This window comes from Barbus barbus (assembly GCF_936440315.1).
Source record: "Barbus barbus genome assembly, chromosome: 20".
Taxonomy (NCBI): Eukaryota; Metazoa; Chordata; class Actinopteri; order Cypriniformes; family Cyprinidae; genus Barbus; species Barbus barbus.
Window position 1 is genome coordinate 17,364,798 of NC_136748.1, and position 16,286 is coordinate 17,381,083.

The 16,286-nt window shown below is 36.4% G+C and overlaps 1 protein-coding gene across 4 annotated transcripts in view; it reads right to left on the reverse strand.

Moving 5' to 3' along the window:
• The window catches only part of LOC306886616 (ribosomal protein S6 kinase 2 alpha-like), a 60,798-nt gene extending 44,851 nt beyond the window's left edge, over nt 1-15,947 (reverse strand). The window contains exons 1-2 of one of the 4 annotated variants that reach the window (XM_079443885.1): nt 15,332-15,947; nt 6,650-6,694 (exon numbers count right to left, since the gene is read on the reverse strand). In XM_079443885.1, coding sequence (XP_079300011.1) covers nt 6,650-6,694; nt 15,332-15,394 — 108 coding nt within the window. In that variant the 5' untranslated portion in view covers nt 15,395-15,947. The remainder of the gene's footprint in view (nt 1-6,649; nt 6,695-15,331) is intronic. The other 3 variants (XM_079443879.1, XM_079443883.1, XM_079443884.1) reach the window with 3 other exon arrangements.
• Nucleotides 15,948-16,286: the final 339 nt, after the last annotated feature.

The window sequence follows — 16,286 nt, forward strand, 5'->3', positions numbered from 1 at the left end:
AGGTTTCCACAAATATATAAAGCAACACAGCTGTTTTTCAACATGTAGAAATGTTGAAAAACAGCATATTATAATGATTTCTGAAGGATCATGTGACACTGAAGACCATAAAAATTCTACTTTTCCCATCACAGTAATAAATTATGAATTAAAAAGAAAAATGTTATTAAAATATAAGAATATTTAAAAATATGATTTTATTTATTTTTTACAGAATTTATCACATAAATGCAGTCTTGGTGAGCAAAATAGTTCTTTCAAAAATACAGAAAAATCTTTCCAAACCCAATCTTTTGAACAGAAGTGTATACACACATAAATATGGACAAATAAAAAACTGATTTATTGACACTGACATTGAAGACCCGCATACAGTATGTGTGTGAGGATTGGTTGAAGGAGCGTAGTTAGTCGTGTGTAATTAAGAGCCCAATGTCTCTTCTGCTGTATAAACATAAGCGCTTCTATCAAATATTAAAGAGTCTTCATAGAGGCACACAGTGTTTAAACTCCGATCAGGCAAGGTTTGGCACAAAACAAAAACCAGACATCTAGAGGGACCACATATAGTTTCAACAAACACAAACAAGCCTGTGTCCACAGATATATTTTGGTAGACAAACAATTTCACTTCATGGAGGTTTCTTTGATTTACAGTACATTGTATTTTTTGTCTTTAGCTGGCAAACATTGGCCTATTGTAGGAGTTTGAAAATTATTATACTGTAAATGGTTGTTATCATTGTGCACATTGAGCATGTTTATATCTTCTATATCCATCAACCTCTCTAACGTTAACACAAACACCTCTCTCTCTCTATTTTGATGGCAAGACTCCATTCGCTCTCATTAGTGTCAGTATTTATGAACATGCGTTCATTAAAAACCTTTTACTCCAACTCTGACAACTGACAATGAGCCACAATGTTTCGACGAACACGCTTGCTTCTCTATCTCTCTCTTTTTAATGCATCGATATCTCATGCTGTTGCCATGCCGATTATGAAACACCATGACAACAAGGTCAATATAGTCAGCAAAGCGGCACACAGCAAACACACAACAGGGGCAACATTCATCAATTTAACATTTTCTAACAAACAGGACAACACATCATGTGAACATCAATTATGGAGGAAGCAAACACAACCACATGACTATGTCAAGGGACTCTAAAATCCAGTGAAATAGCAGAAGTAGGACTATATGTGAAGGCATTCAAGAAAGACTTAATATACAGTAGATTCAAGAGCCTTAAAAGACTTTTACTATGTGTATTTACAATGCTGATTTCATTGGCCCATCTATTCATTTATTAAAAAAAAAAAAAAATGCAATTCACATACAATTACAGGTTTGTAATTTATTTTTGAACTAAATTTACTTTAATATTTTTTGGGATAAAAATGGAAAGTTAAAAATGTCTGGTTGCTAGCTTGCTAACTGGCAAACTTGTTTTCCAATAACTGCCCAATACGCTCAGCTCAATTTGATGTTTTCTGCATATTTTCTCCCAAAATAAAGAATATGGGGGGGGGGGGGGGTCTCTAGACAATAAGCAGCATTTCTGACAGCACTTTAGACAAAACGAATGATTGAAAACTCCCAGAAGGGCGTTCCTGCTCTTAGAAACTGAGAAACAGAACAGAAGACAGAACAGCTTGGACTTTTTAAAACTAACTTCAGCAAATACACTCAAAGGCCAGACGAGAAGCTTAATACATCCATCAGATGGAACTGACTCTTACTTTAGTACTTCTGCTGCTCTCTAGAGATGAACTGTCTCATACAGGACCAATTTCTCGCTTTCAATTTTCACATGAGCCTTTGGTTTTGTTCTAATCTCTACAGCAGCTTTGGAAATGACTCCTTAAATTGGCAAAAGTCACTAGCAGAAATGTTCAAAACCTGATTGATAACTGAGGAGAAGTCTGTCTTTCATCACTGGAGCGGTGAAGATGAAAACAGAAGAATTAGGTACACTGCGCCTCGTAAAACGAAAAGCCTTCTGATAAGATGATGTTTACCAGAAAAAGCAAAAAAAACAATGTTGTCAGGTTTTGGAGGGCATGCTAGATATTTCGTGCTATCAGAGTGATTCTTTTGGCCGGGAAAAGAGAAAAAACAGGGGAGAGCATGATGAGCTTAGTCCAGGCATGAGGAACCACCCTTAAACAAAATGATCACGGGAGCTGGAGCATGTTTTGACTAGAAAGCACAAGCCATGGAAAATATTTACTCATTACAAGAAATGAGTCCAAGATTCTTCAGATTGGCTGACTGTAAAAACCTATATACAAATGTTCTGCTCAAATATGAACACTTGCATAAAGTACACCATATAATGGTCACAGTCATTGCCCACTATCAAGCTAATGGGAGAGGATCATTGTTTTCCACTTTATATCAGAATGACTAGATTTAATGGAGCCAATATGTACAGCGTGTGCTTGAGAAAATTATGAAGCAAAAACCTTAATTTATTGAAATGACTCATCCTTATTTTACATGCACATTTTTTTCTGTCAGTCTGAATCAATTAAACTTGATCTTTCATACAGTTATTTATTTATTTTCAAACTATATTCTTAAATCAGGTATATTTTTCTTTAGGTGAAGTCTTTTCATTCTGTTAGAAAAATTATAATGGGAATCAAATTGCTTTTAAAACAACTTTTGTATAATAGAATTGCTTTCACAGAACTAAAAATTAACCATGGAAACTCATAAAACTATTGCAATGCATGTTCAGCAAGCCTAAGAAAAGCATGAAACTGCCTAACTTACACAAAAACCCTTGAGGCAGATGAGGCTCACCTTATGTGAAGATGGGATCTGACAGTCACCACAGCCAATTTGTGCCAAAGCTCACACTGGAAAGTGATGCAAGGTTTCGAGCTCTATGTGCATTTGGTTCAGAGGACACTGGAAAGGCATTTTGGCTTTCATATCTTATGTTTCACTAAAATGGCAAACCAGGGTCAGAAATTAACTAGGGCCAACTAATAAAAAAATTTAAATAATTAAAATTAAAATAAATAAACACAAGATAACATTGTAAAGTCTCTGCTGTGAATAACAAAAGACAAATGGTTAAAAAATAAATAAATAAAATTGCGGAGGGAAAATGATGCCACAAATAAATTCTAGAGAGCAAAGTTACAGGTCCACTCAAGTAAAGTTTCCCTCATTAAAAAAAAGTTTTTAATATAAGGAATAGAATAGTACATAATGGAACAGTATAATGTAATACAATAAGAAAAAATGAGTGCATCTTTAATTTTTAATACAAAATTGGGACAGTTAAAGACAGAGGAAGCCAGAGCTGATGAGAATCTAAGAAAGCAAGGAAGTAAGATGAAAGTGACAAGTTGAAAATTCACATGAAATAGATAATAAGGTCTCATTAAATTCTCTGTTCTTATCACCCCAGACTGTCGCTTGTGGCTCTGACATGTCATGCTTGAGTCCGCTCAACTAAAGACCCAGGCTGACAGAGATTCCTGGACAAGCAGTTATTTATTCCTGCTTGCTCTCGCTGGGGAGGATGGAGAACGGAGATATTATTAGCAACGTTCATCCACAATATCGATCCTGAAGCTTGGGTCCTACAGCTGAAGACTTGTAAAAAAGGGCTTCAGATCTATGTCAAGATTGGCATCTTCAAAAACTCAATCCGAACATATTTTTTGTTACTCATTACAATGATTAAACCACTTTTCAACTGAGAACTGAATGTAGCTTTAATGCTGCAACACTACTATCCATGAATAATTATGTTTTTAAACAGGTTTCCATAAACACTCCAGATAGTCCTGCCCCCAAACACATTCCATTGGTTGAGCCGCTGTTGCTGTGCCAGGCTGGTCGAGATGTTCAGAGCAAACGTGTTTATACTTTTCATTGTCTGATATACTGTTCATCTACATGGCATTTTAAACTGGGAGAGGAAAGTATTTTAACACTGAAAAATATACACTTAAGCTTTAACAAGGGCAAATAATATCAACACACTGGGGAGAAAAAACACTGAGCGAGTGAAATAAAGGGCAACAGGCTTCACCTCATTAGCTGTTCCTGTTCTTTTTTCACAATTGATCTCATCCATCTACCCCTTAAACACTTTTTCCCACTCACAAACCATTTTATTACACCTAGACATGATGTTCCAATATAATGAAGAAAAGGCTGCTTCAAGACAAAACCCTCGACAGGCAGACATCCATCTATTTATCCACACGTCCCAATTCAAAATTAGACAACAGGGACAAGTGCTGAGGGCTTTTGAAGTGTTCACAATAAATCTGCCATAATGTCTGCTTTTGCTTGCGTTTTGCCTCAGATCCAATAGCTGGATTGTCTTGCCAGCCTTGTCCTTTCAAACAGATTGACTTCGCTGTATTTATGATGACCATAGATTACATCTAAGTTCATCACCAGTTAAATGACCCTCGCCAATGAGCCTTTGCTGACGTACAATGAAATAAAACTGGTGTGATTTATGTTAAGTGTTCTCACAACAACAACAGCCAATCAGCATGTATCAAGGGAAACAGTGACAGATCGTGAGCTGGTGAATCGGCCAGCAGTAATGGACTCATGAATCATGGGTTCAGCCTGTTATCAGTGCGTCTACTGCTATGTGTCGCTATATGCTGCGTTTGTTCTCACAAAAAAAAGTCCAGATCAAATGTCATACCTAAATAAAAGAAATATGGCATTTTATTTTAATCATTAAACCTACTTTTAGGACCTTTCTAAGAATAAACTGTGACAATTTTCTTGACAACTGACACAGAAGTGTCTAATTTTCATTACTGTATTGTAAAAAAAAACAATCCCAAACTGTAAATGATAATGAATGAAGTTTTATAGTAATCAGGAATTTCGAAAGAAAATCATTATGCAACCTACTGCAAGATTTTATTGTTAAAGAAAAAGGCATATTAATTAACGATTGGCTGACCAAATTTTTCAAAATACTAATTTGCTATGGAAACAACAAACTGTCTGTATTTAAAGAAATATTTCAAAATACAGTTTCATTGCAAATACGAAATGCCCTTATATTTTCTTCACCAACCATCTGCCGGTGTGGCAGACAGTACTGTGTTTAAACATCATAGCATATTTGTTTTATTGGTTCTTTTTTAAGTATTAAATCAATATATTACAGTAATGGCAATCACCACTGAGAATAATAGTTATAAAATATTCAAAAGCAATGTCTGGACACACTGTAATAAGAATTTAGGGGTGCTTAATTGATGTGAAAATAACATGTAAATGTCACAATGCACAAAATCTTAACGGTCCTAAAATAGGCTTACATTTTTTGCAAAATATAATTTTATAATGTTAAATTTTTCAATGTTTTTCAGTCAAACCGTGCTGTGGTCATGAAAATCCAACACACATAAATTACTATTATGCAATTAAGGTCAAGAAACATCAGGAAATACAACCACTTTAGGGACTACAGTGTCATATTCACACATATCACACATATAAATGCTGATTATTTACATGATCAATAATTAGTCAACAGTTGGTTGGCTATAGTTTTGACTAATTAAATGTTATGCATAATAATCATAATAATATTTGCATAATATTTAATCATTCTCTGATAACAAAAAAATTTAACTATTAAACTTAAACTATTGCTCAAGTGAGGTCATTTTGTCTTTGGACAGACTAAATTAAAGCCCAAAAATATCTGGCCACAATCTCTGGGGTCTAAAGCATTACAGGACCTTGACTGAGCTGCATTGCAGTTTTGATGTGAGCTCACTGTTCAGAAAGACAGAGAAAAGCACATGCTGTAGGGGGAGACAGGCTGTCTCTCTGTCCATCACATCAAGCTCATATTACACATAAAAACACAACAAATGCAGGGATTCATGAGGGAAAGAGGCTTTCCCTGCACAGTTAGATAGACAGGCTGCAAAAAGTCAAGACGAACCCTGGAACAGAGAGGCTATGAGTAATCCAACCCCTTTTGACACACAAAGAGGCCTCAGAGTCTCTGAGCCAGAACTCTAGACTGAACTCTTCTTAGCACCTGTTCCATTGATTGTTTCAGAAATCTGCCAATATACCCCAGACACTCCTGTGAGACAGAAGCGACTCTAAGGTCTCTTAGACACAGCACTCGCAATATTGGCTCAAACATGAGATCATAAATCAAATCTAAAGCAACAGTATGACTCAAATTCATGGCTCAACATCAAAAATGGCCCAATGGCCAGTGTGAGAAAGTTGGGGGCAGCTGACCTAGCTGACCATTTGTTCTATCAGGCCTTAATTAATGTCCGATGCATTTTTATACCTACAAACATTCTTCTTTTTGCAAACTGTGATCATTTAAATATGTCACCAAAGTAAAGTTACCCATGGGACAGAGATCAGGAGAAATTGTGAGAATGGAGCGCACAACCAGCAGAAAAAGAAAAATCTGTCCTGCAAATTACCCATGAATTCAGAAAGATGGATAAACAAGAGTAACATGTGAAAGCAGCATGTTTTAAGATTTGCTGGAATTGCTGGAAAATATAAGTTTTTCTAGATGTTTTTGAAAAAAGAAATCTGTTATAACTGTACCAAACATCTGGAAGTGTGTTTTCAAGTGTAGTCAGCTGGGTCCTACCTTAATAGCTGAAGTGACCCCATCCTCAGTGGTGCTCTGCCCGTTCTGAAAGAGAAGCAGAAAGAGATTCATGCATATATGTATATGCTGCACTAGTTTGGACACAACTATTTACTCTTACTACTTTCCATAATTAAGAATAATAGTCATCAAAACTAGTAAGTATGAAAACTTTACAGTAACCACAAAACTTCATGAGGTGCCACGTGGGAATTGTTTTAAACAGGTTCATTTTTCAAGTTTAATTTGTTAAACTCCATTTACTTGTATGCAAAATAATTGCAATCGCTTAGCCTTCAAAATAGTGTACATAAACACAGTTCAGGCGTGTTTACAGCTGGATCCTCTGGCTTACTATCGTGAGAAATGCCACAGCATGTGTGCGCATGTGTGCATGCATGTACTTGAAGGCGCACAGCTGTGGTGTCAAAATCATAAATGCCTAGATGACATAATCAACAGCTCCTGGGGCATTTAAACAGGCTTTGCTCCCTATCCGCTCACATACACAATTTATTTCTGTGAATGTGCTTGAGCATCTGTTCTGTCAACAAACTGGGTCTTCAAATGTAATTCTATAAGACAGGTTTCAATGCACAGCACTAATAAAAGACATTTAAATGTATTAATTGTTTATACTGTACTTTTACTAGGTTATTCATCGTTTATACTGTACTTCTACTAGGTTAGTATTTAATTAGGGTTTAATATTGCAGAATATTGGTTTCTTGTTCACCTGTGCAAATTTTAGCAAATAAAACTGTTTTGATTGTATTAAATAGACTGAAATATACAACAAACGTTATTTTGGTTGAAGATTTTTCAGAAACTAAACACATAAATCTGAAAGTAAATATAAAGTGACTTTACAAAGTGCAAGAGGTTGACTGTTGCAAACAACTTCTAGTAAAAATGCACACATTTAGACTTTAATCAGAAGTTTAAGTGTAAAAAGCCTTACAGAGAACTAAAAATAAAATGTGTGCATTTAAGAACTGTATCTGATGTCTGCATCTGGGAATTGTATCTGATGATGAGCAGCCAAAACTCTACAGATGAGAGCAAACCACAACCACCCAGAATCAAAATACATGTAAATTCTATAAAAACATGTAGACAGCACTTCCTCATGCTATTTCCCCTTAATTTTTCCATTAGGAGAAGCATTTATCTGTGTGACAGTTTATCAGAACTCAACATAAACAATTTCTTCATTTATTTCTTAACACACATTGACATTCTATCAGTCTCTTCAGGTTTACCGTCAATGTCACTTTTGACAACAATAAGCACAAGAGGTCTGGTAAAGAAGTTTCCTTGGTAACTGGAAAGACCAGACATCATCTCCAAATTGTGAAGTGAGACTTCTGGCCATCCACAAACACTTATAATAACACCATCTACAACTGTGATGCACAAACCCAAACAACCCAAATTTAAACAAACAAAAAAATGGCATAAATGGCTAAATAGCTTTGCTTCACAAGACCTCAATATATCATCAGGAGTCACGGGTATAATTTTGTGTTGCCTGTATATGTTTTTTTGACTCTCAAAATGAAGGTAGCCATGGACTTGCGTTTTATGAATCACCAAGGACCATGGTTTTAGCTAAATAATTAAGTAAATAATATAAAATAATAAAATATTATAACATAAATCTACAACTTATCTAATCCATTTATAAGTTTTTCTCACCAAAAACAGCTTAAATTCCATAATTTTGGAGCGAGACTACCAAACAATGGAAAAAAAATGCATTATTTTTACAACACGTTTAATGACACTAGCAGCACAGAAATTACACACTTCACACACACGCTTTAATATATAAGCTGAATTATACAAGAATTGATATGCAGTTACATAAATCATTAACAGACTGTGTCAAAGTGAGCTGTGAACATCAGCTATCTGTAATGAACTGATACGGAAATATGAGCTGTGCTTAATTAGCACTGCACTCATTTAACGCTACAACACTTTAATGAATCCAGGTTATTGAAATATTCATATAAGATGTACAACATGATAGATTGGGTTTTGTAGGGTCTCTAAAAGAATGAAACTGATTTTTTACCTACATTTTGTGAAAGGTCAGAGACATAATAAAACAAATTGATGGTATTAAAAAAAAAAAAATAGCATGTGTACATGTCTGAAGTATGTGTGTGCTTTCAGGAGGTTAAAAGGACAAACAGAATAGAACTGAAACTTCAGCACAACTTCTGGCTTTCTAGAAAGACAACCCCAAACTATTATTATGAAGAAAACACACACACAAAGATCAAGAAGCTGGAACGTAAAATACATGAACAAATTAAAGTAAAAACATAGCATAACAGATTATGGCCACTGGTCGCATGTGACCCCGAAACTCTTTTCCTGGCAATGCAATGCAAATGAAAGTGCTAAAAGAGTTGTCTGCAAAAAATTAACAACATCTCTCTCGTAATGTGACCCTGTTACAGAAATAGCATGCAAGTAATTGGGACCAAAGTGTTCCTCAGAGAGGTGAGAGGAAGTGTGTGTGTGAGAGAGAGGGAAAAAAAGAGGTGTGAATGGAATTAAAAGGCTTGTATTTTAAGTGACTTGGCCATTAATGAAACAAGTGCATGACAAGGGAGAATAGACAGGGTTGCTACAAGTGCAAATAATAAAACACATAGCAAAATAAACAGACTTATCTTTTAAGAGGAAAGGGAAAGAATTGTTGAGGTAAAAAAGAAGCTAGTCAAATCAGACAGATGCTAACATGGACATTCATCTTCATAAAGCATGAACAAAAACTAAATTAAATTAAATTCCCTTACAAGGCTAAATCTGCTTTGTGATTACCACAATGTGTTTTGTGGTTTGAATGAATGGCTTTCATAAGCATGAAACCATCAAATTTCAAGAGACCTTTAGAAATGCCAATTTCCCTATTCAGTCTATGTCATGTTAATGGCTCGTGACGCCATTAATGGATTTCAATGTTTGATTTAAATACATTTTTCTTTCGACCTTTGTATGATAAACTATTTTTGTGCCGAATTGGGTCACCAAATGATGCCCAATGAAAATCTGGTTCCTTAAGTAAAACTAATTGAGAATTTAAGAAAACCTAGTGTTTTAGTGTCATTTTTTTCTCTCTTAGTAAGTTAGTCTCTCTTAGTAAATTTGGCTTTACTTGGATATAGAATATTTATAACAACCACTTACGAAGAAAAAAAACCTTAAAGAAGGTACATACTTTATTTGCTCAAAAAATGCTGGATTTTTTTGTACGATGTAATATAAGTCCAGTCAAACATCAACTATGTAGCTTCCTTAGACTCATATGGACTATAGGTGAAGAGAAGAAACTCATTTTTTCAAGCCCTGAAGAAACTAATATCAAAAGTCAGACCTGTCCCTACATGTGACTCACGTCCTCATAATGCGACTGACTGACTGATAAAGTGGGAGTTGAGTTTCTAGATGCTTCCGAAGTCCCTGAATTGGACATACTGTTCCTTAGAGCAGTAGGAGCATGCAACTAGGACATTATGTAATCTCACCTTTAACCTACAGATCAGGTGATGCTGTTGACTGGAACACACCAATGATATCAGAAAAGAGAGAGGAAAGTAGCACTGTAGGGCAATGTAAAAGAAAGCCAAATTAAAAGGAAATAGATACATAAAGGAAGGAAATACAGTGGTGGCCAATATTAGTGGAACATGGTTTTAAGTCAGTTATTTCTATTTTTGCTGTAGTGTGTCAGTAGGAAATATCAGTTTACATTTCCAAACATTTTGCCATTAATTGTAATAATCCAGTGAGATTTTTTTTTGCACAAGGAGTCTGACACCGAGATCTGATCTCATCATCATCCAGTCTGTCTGGAATGACATGAAGAAACAGAAAAAACCAAGAGACTGAATCCAGAAGACCTGTGGCAACGTCTCCAAGATGCTTCAAGAGACCTACCTGCAAAGCTAAAACTATGCACAAGTGCATCTAGGGCAAAAGCTGCTTAAACACAAAGAATGGTCACAAAATGTTGATTTACTTTATTTAATAGAAGTTAATTGATAAAGAAAATCTATTTATGACATTATTTTTGACAGCATTCTCATTTTCCAACATTTTAACACAAGTGCCTAAAACTTTTAACAGCACTGCAGCTTTGCAGGTAGGTTTCTTGAAGCATCTTGGAGACGTTGCCACAGTTCTTCTGGATTTAGTATGTCTCAGTTTGTTCGGTTTCTTCATGTCATTTCAGACAGGCTGGATGATGATGAGATCAGATCTCTGTGTGGTCCACTGGCTGTTGTCAGACTCCTTGTGCAAACAAGCGGGATTGTTACAATTAATGGCCAAATGAATGTTTGGTAAACTGATATTTCCTACTGACACACTACAGCAAAAGATAGAAATAACTGACAAAACCATTTATTACCTGGTGAAAATACTAGTGTTCTAATAATTTTGGTCACCACTGAATATGTATATAAGAAAATTAAAGAATGAATGAATGAAGGAACGAATTAAAGTAAATACAAACATTTCAATAAATAAAAAAACAGTACGAGTCAGAAATGTCATCTTGCTGATGATTCAGGCATTTGACATGCACGCAAAACATTAGTCTATTTCAATGTCAAACCTGACAAGCGTGTAAGGCTGCATGGTAAGCAGTTATACAAGACTGAACGACTATGAATGTGACACATCAAAGATGAAGGTCTGACAGAATATGTGAGCCCTGGTTAAAAAAAGGAAACAGACAGCAGGAGTGATGAATCGAACGAATCGAATAATTAAAACTCTGTGATGAATTAAAGATAAATGTTTAATACTTTCAAAGAGTGAGACTCTGGCTGGTGTTCACAGGTGAGAGGGATTTAAAAAGAGATGATAAGAGGAAATTCGGCTTTTAGTTCAGAGTTCCGGATCACATCATATCCATACTCTCGGTCATCATGCACTGCTATACCTTCTCACGTTTCAAACCGCTGCATGCACTGACAGCTGAGACCGGAAACAAACAGTTTAAAAATCTGATATTCCCGAGGAACATATGCTGGAAGCATGTGGCATTGTGTGTGTGGCATTTACAAAGGAAATGCAAGAGCAAGAAAGCAAGTGGGAGAAATCTGACTCAATTTAATTAATATTCTTTTAAAATATTATTTTAGAACTCATGAAGGAAACTGAAAGAATCTAGAGCAGAGAACATCTGATCAGTATACATGAATCCACCAACACTAATGTTTAAATTCTGTTTTTTTGGCTCTATCTCAGTTCAAAGCTCACAGCTTGGCTCGTAGGACACAGTCAAACTGGCTCTTCTGAGTGAAACATAACCCCTCCCTGTGGAACAGGCCGGGCCTCATACGCTATGATATACGGTCAACACACTTCCAGCAAATCTGGGAAGCTCCCGGGTTCAAATGAATACATTTCCGGTTATGGAGTGAGAACAGAACTTGTGACTCCTAGAGCTCACAGAACGCCTGTCCTTAAATGGAAGCATACAGCCTTCAAATACTCTCCTTTGTTCTCCAACATCTAGTCTCCAACATCTAGTTGATTACAAACACAAATCACTGCTGACTGCATGGCAGCCAACAAAAAGGTGAACAGCAGTTGCTCTGAATAAAACCAAAAAAGAATTAACTCACACATCTGTAGCAAAAGGCTTGGGTAATTTTTTAAGAGCTATAAGTGTTCTAGTTGCCAACCATTAGCTATATAAGGAACTGCGAAATAGCTCATACGTGTCTAAAATTTAACTGTAACAAATGTGCATTACACTAAAGAAAACTTATTTCCCAGCATATTGATATGGATTTTTTTTTTCTTCCAGAACATTATATGGCAGCACACAGACTGTAACGAAAGTTTTCCAGGCATCTTGTTAAATTCCACACAATGCGTGTTTGGAGGCCCTTTAAAGGGGTCATCGGATTATATGATTCTTTAGGGTCTTAATTAAAAGTCTATAACATACTTCGGTTAAAATTTCTCAATGGTAGTGTAAAAAAACACCTTTTTAAACCTGTCAAAATCAGCTGTTTTTAGCAAGCCATTTTAGTCCATGTTGCTTTAAATGCTAATGAGCTCTGCTCACCCCGCCCTGCCCCTCTCTTCCATGCTTCAGCCGCGAAACTGGCTAACTAGCACATTATTAGGAAAGGTGATTTGCAAAGATTCATAAAAAACACTTATACTCACTTCTTCTGTAGGTGAGGCTGGATCACGAATGATTCGCACGAACATAGACGCATTTATGCAGATTGGGGATTGGCGCATTCACTTCAAAGCTAAATTAACGTTAATCCTCTGCGTCTTCAGCGGCTCAGATGTGGGGAGTAAATGATGACTGCTATGTTCATTATTAAATCCAACAACAAAACACCTCAATCGCTTAATTGGAGACATCTTGTCTTCCCCTGCACTGGAGTCGACACAATAGCAGACTGATGACAGCTCACTCAGGGCGGGTCTAAGGTAAGACGGCCTTGTCAATCAACTATCATGGGAGTGCAGAACTACATCATTATGACAGGACTCTCAGAACAGCCTGATTTGAGAAAGGGGGGTTTTAAAAAAAAACACTAGGTGGATTTTTATCATTATAGAATGGATGTGTACACACACTTCCAACACACATTTATGTTTAAACAACTTGAAAAGCGAATTTTGCATCTAATGACCCCTTTAAGCAGCAGCTATGTAAAAACTGCCAGTGAGCAAGAAGCGGAAATTAATTTTTTATACAATCAGGCGGTTTGTACCTAGTTGTATCCTGTTCCTAGTACTTACTTGGCCTAGTATACATCAGGAAGCACTTTAAAATCTTGTGGTACTTGCTGAAATGCTTTAGCAAGATTCTAATCAGCACAGTTATTGTGCAAAATTTATAAATCTAGATTCATTTCTGCTCAGTTCTTCTCTCTCTCTCATCTCCAGAAAGAATTTCACTCAAAGGACTGAGAAGCACGGCAAATGTTTCTGCAGCGAATCGGCTGTCGCCTGATTGGTGAACCCATTAAAGGGATGAGCGGAAGAAAGAAAGTTAATTTAATTTTAAAATTGAACAGATTACAATGACAGGAAAAAAGACTATAAAACATGTCACTTGTAGCCTTCCTTCCATCCTCATTAGTCATGGACATCACAGGCCATATTGTCTCAGCTTGCCCTGTAGTTATAAACTTGAATTTGCTGGAGCAAATTCCAGTGCTGTACAATGCTAACAGCTGAACGTTTACTGTAGTACAACACTGAAATAAAGCAGGAGTTTAGCTCTCAGAGCTGTTAGCACTGTGGTTCTGTGCGTCTGATCAAAAGATATGATTCCTCAAACAAGCATGTCTGAATATATCTTTGCAAATCAAAAGGATATGTAAACCTTTTGAAGAAAAAAACATCTCACTGTATGAATGCTAAACCTGACAGAAGTTTATCTTATACTACAGATACCAGTGGATTATTGCAAACATGTGGCTGTTTTTGAGATTGTTATGATTTTAAAGCAATAAAAAAAAAACAGCAGTTTTATACCACACACCACAAACAGTCTGGCTACACAAATTCAAGAAAGCACAATAATTCAGAAAGTACTATTTCCCAGAGTTTCTTATGACCTTAAACTTCTGTATTATTTATTAGATTTTCTGACATTTCACATGTACCCCGGAGAAGACAAAATTCACAGCAAGAAACACTAGAAAACAGCTGGTTCACTGAGCACAATATAAGAAAACCAATATAATTTCACTAGAATTCAAAGATGATAAAAGCTGCAGAGTCATTCCACAAATTGAAATTTAAAAGGAAGATTTTTATGTATTTTCTTTCTGATTTTGAAAAACATCCTTAAGCATCAAAAAAGTTTCATTATACAACCAAATGGAAAATTGTAAATGTAAAAAAAAAAGAAAAAAAAAAGCATGTAAAGCTATGACTTATATAATAACAGAGTTGACAGTTTTGCAGTTAATTTATTCATTTCTAGCCTTGTTCCCAAGGCCATGATAATGTAAGGTGGTCAGAAGAATAGAATTATTGTTGATATTTCTAAACATATTCTGTGTTCCTCTGTGCAAAATCATAGAACCAGAGTTGAATATTTATAACCCTCCATTACTGACAAATCTAACAAAATATTAAGGTAAAATATTTTTTTTTAAATACACGTGGTTTATGTTTTCAATGGAATAGTTCATAACAGGTGTCTGGATGATAACATGACTGATAAATAATCTGGAAAACACAAAATTAGAGACCAGACAAAAAGTATCCACATGAAGAAAGTTTCTGGATTTTTGTTTTTGTGAAAGAAAATGTCTATTATAAGTTATAGTAAAAGTTAGTGACAGCTTTTTATTGTTAAAGACATTTTTACACATGGTTACGTGGGACACCTTTCTGTGGACCCTCCAGTGTTACAAAACACCTCACCTGTGCTACTTGCGGCGCGTCATGCTCGCGCTCCAAAAGAACATCGAGTAAAGACAGCCAGCCATACCTGCAGAACTCTGCAAAAGTGTTGATCTACAATTATTTTGAAATATCACATTTCTTTATGATTGCCGTTTTTCTCATGAACTCCCTAAGACAAACACGTGGACCTCTGGCATAGATAGAGTAACCCTGAGGACACATTCAATCAGTTAATTTTAGTGCTGTGATTTCACCACCTCTCACCTCCGTCTCCAACTGCACCAGCTCCATTTTGGGCCATGGTTCTGCCAGTTGAGCAAGTGGCATTGTGTGCGTTCCTTCTTGTCTCTCTCAAGTACTCAAAATTGGACGGGAATTTCTTCCGAACCCGTGTATTCCCTTCAGGAACTACCTGGTCTGTCCCTTTGGATCAGGAGAAAACGGTCGACTCTCCTCTCTTACAATCCGCACAGGACGCGCATAATCTAGACAAATCGAAACAGTTACTCCCGTTTAAATGACGTTGACGGATTCTCCTCTCGGTCCGGTGATGAAGAGGAGTTGCACAGCCCCGTTCCTGCAAATGAGCAAATCTTTCCCAGTCACTCGCACACAGGTGGACTCGGGTTTAGAGGAACATGCGCCGTGCGTCTGCGGCTATGAAACGCGTCCCCTACGAGGAAATGAAATAAAAGATGTTATTGTAATGCGATGGTTTCTCAACTGACACTCTCTATCGGTGTGCACGCTGACACATGAAAAGAGGAGCTGATGCTGTCAGTGTGTGTTCCGCTCTGATCCGAATCCACAGTGTAAAAGCGCATAAGCTTCAGCCGATCATTGGTTTGAAGACAGTTCTCGGCCAGCCCCTTTCTCCTACTACCCCTCTACTCACGCCCCTCTCTGGCCACTTACTGATACTGCAAGATCTCATCTGGATGGTCACAGCCAGTTACACACACACGTAAATTGCAACATTTAAAGCTACACTTTGTTTTTTGTTTTTTAATAAAAATAACAAAATGTTAGAGCGCAAAGGAAAAAACCCATCTTCCAAACCACGTCCGTACTTTACTCAAAAGTTTATAAATCAATAAATAGCCTACAAAAGTTTTGTATTAAAGCTGTCGGGACAGATTCTGCGGGAAATAGCATACATGTGTCATCCTTAAGCAAAGTAGCAGAGCAGAAGCACAACCAAAACAATGTTCTTCCACAA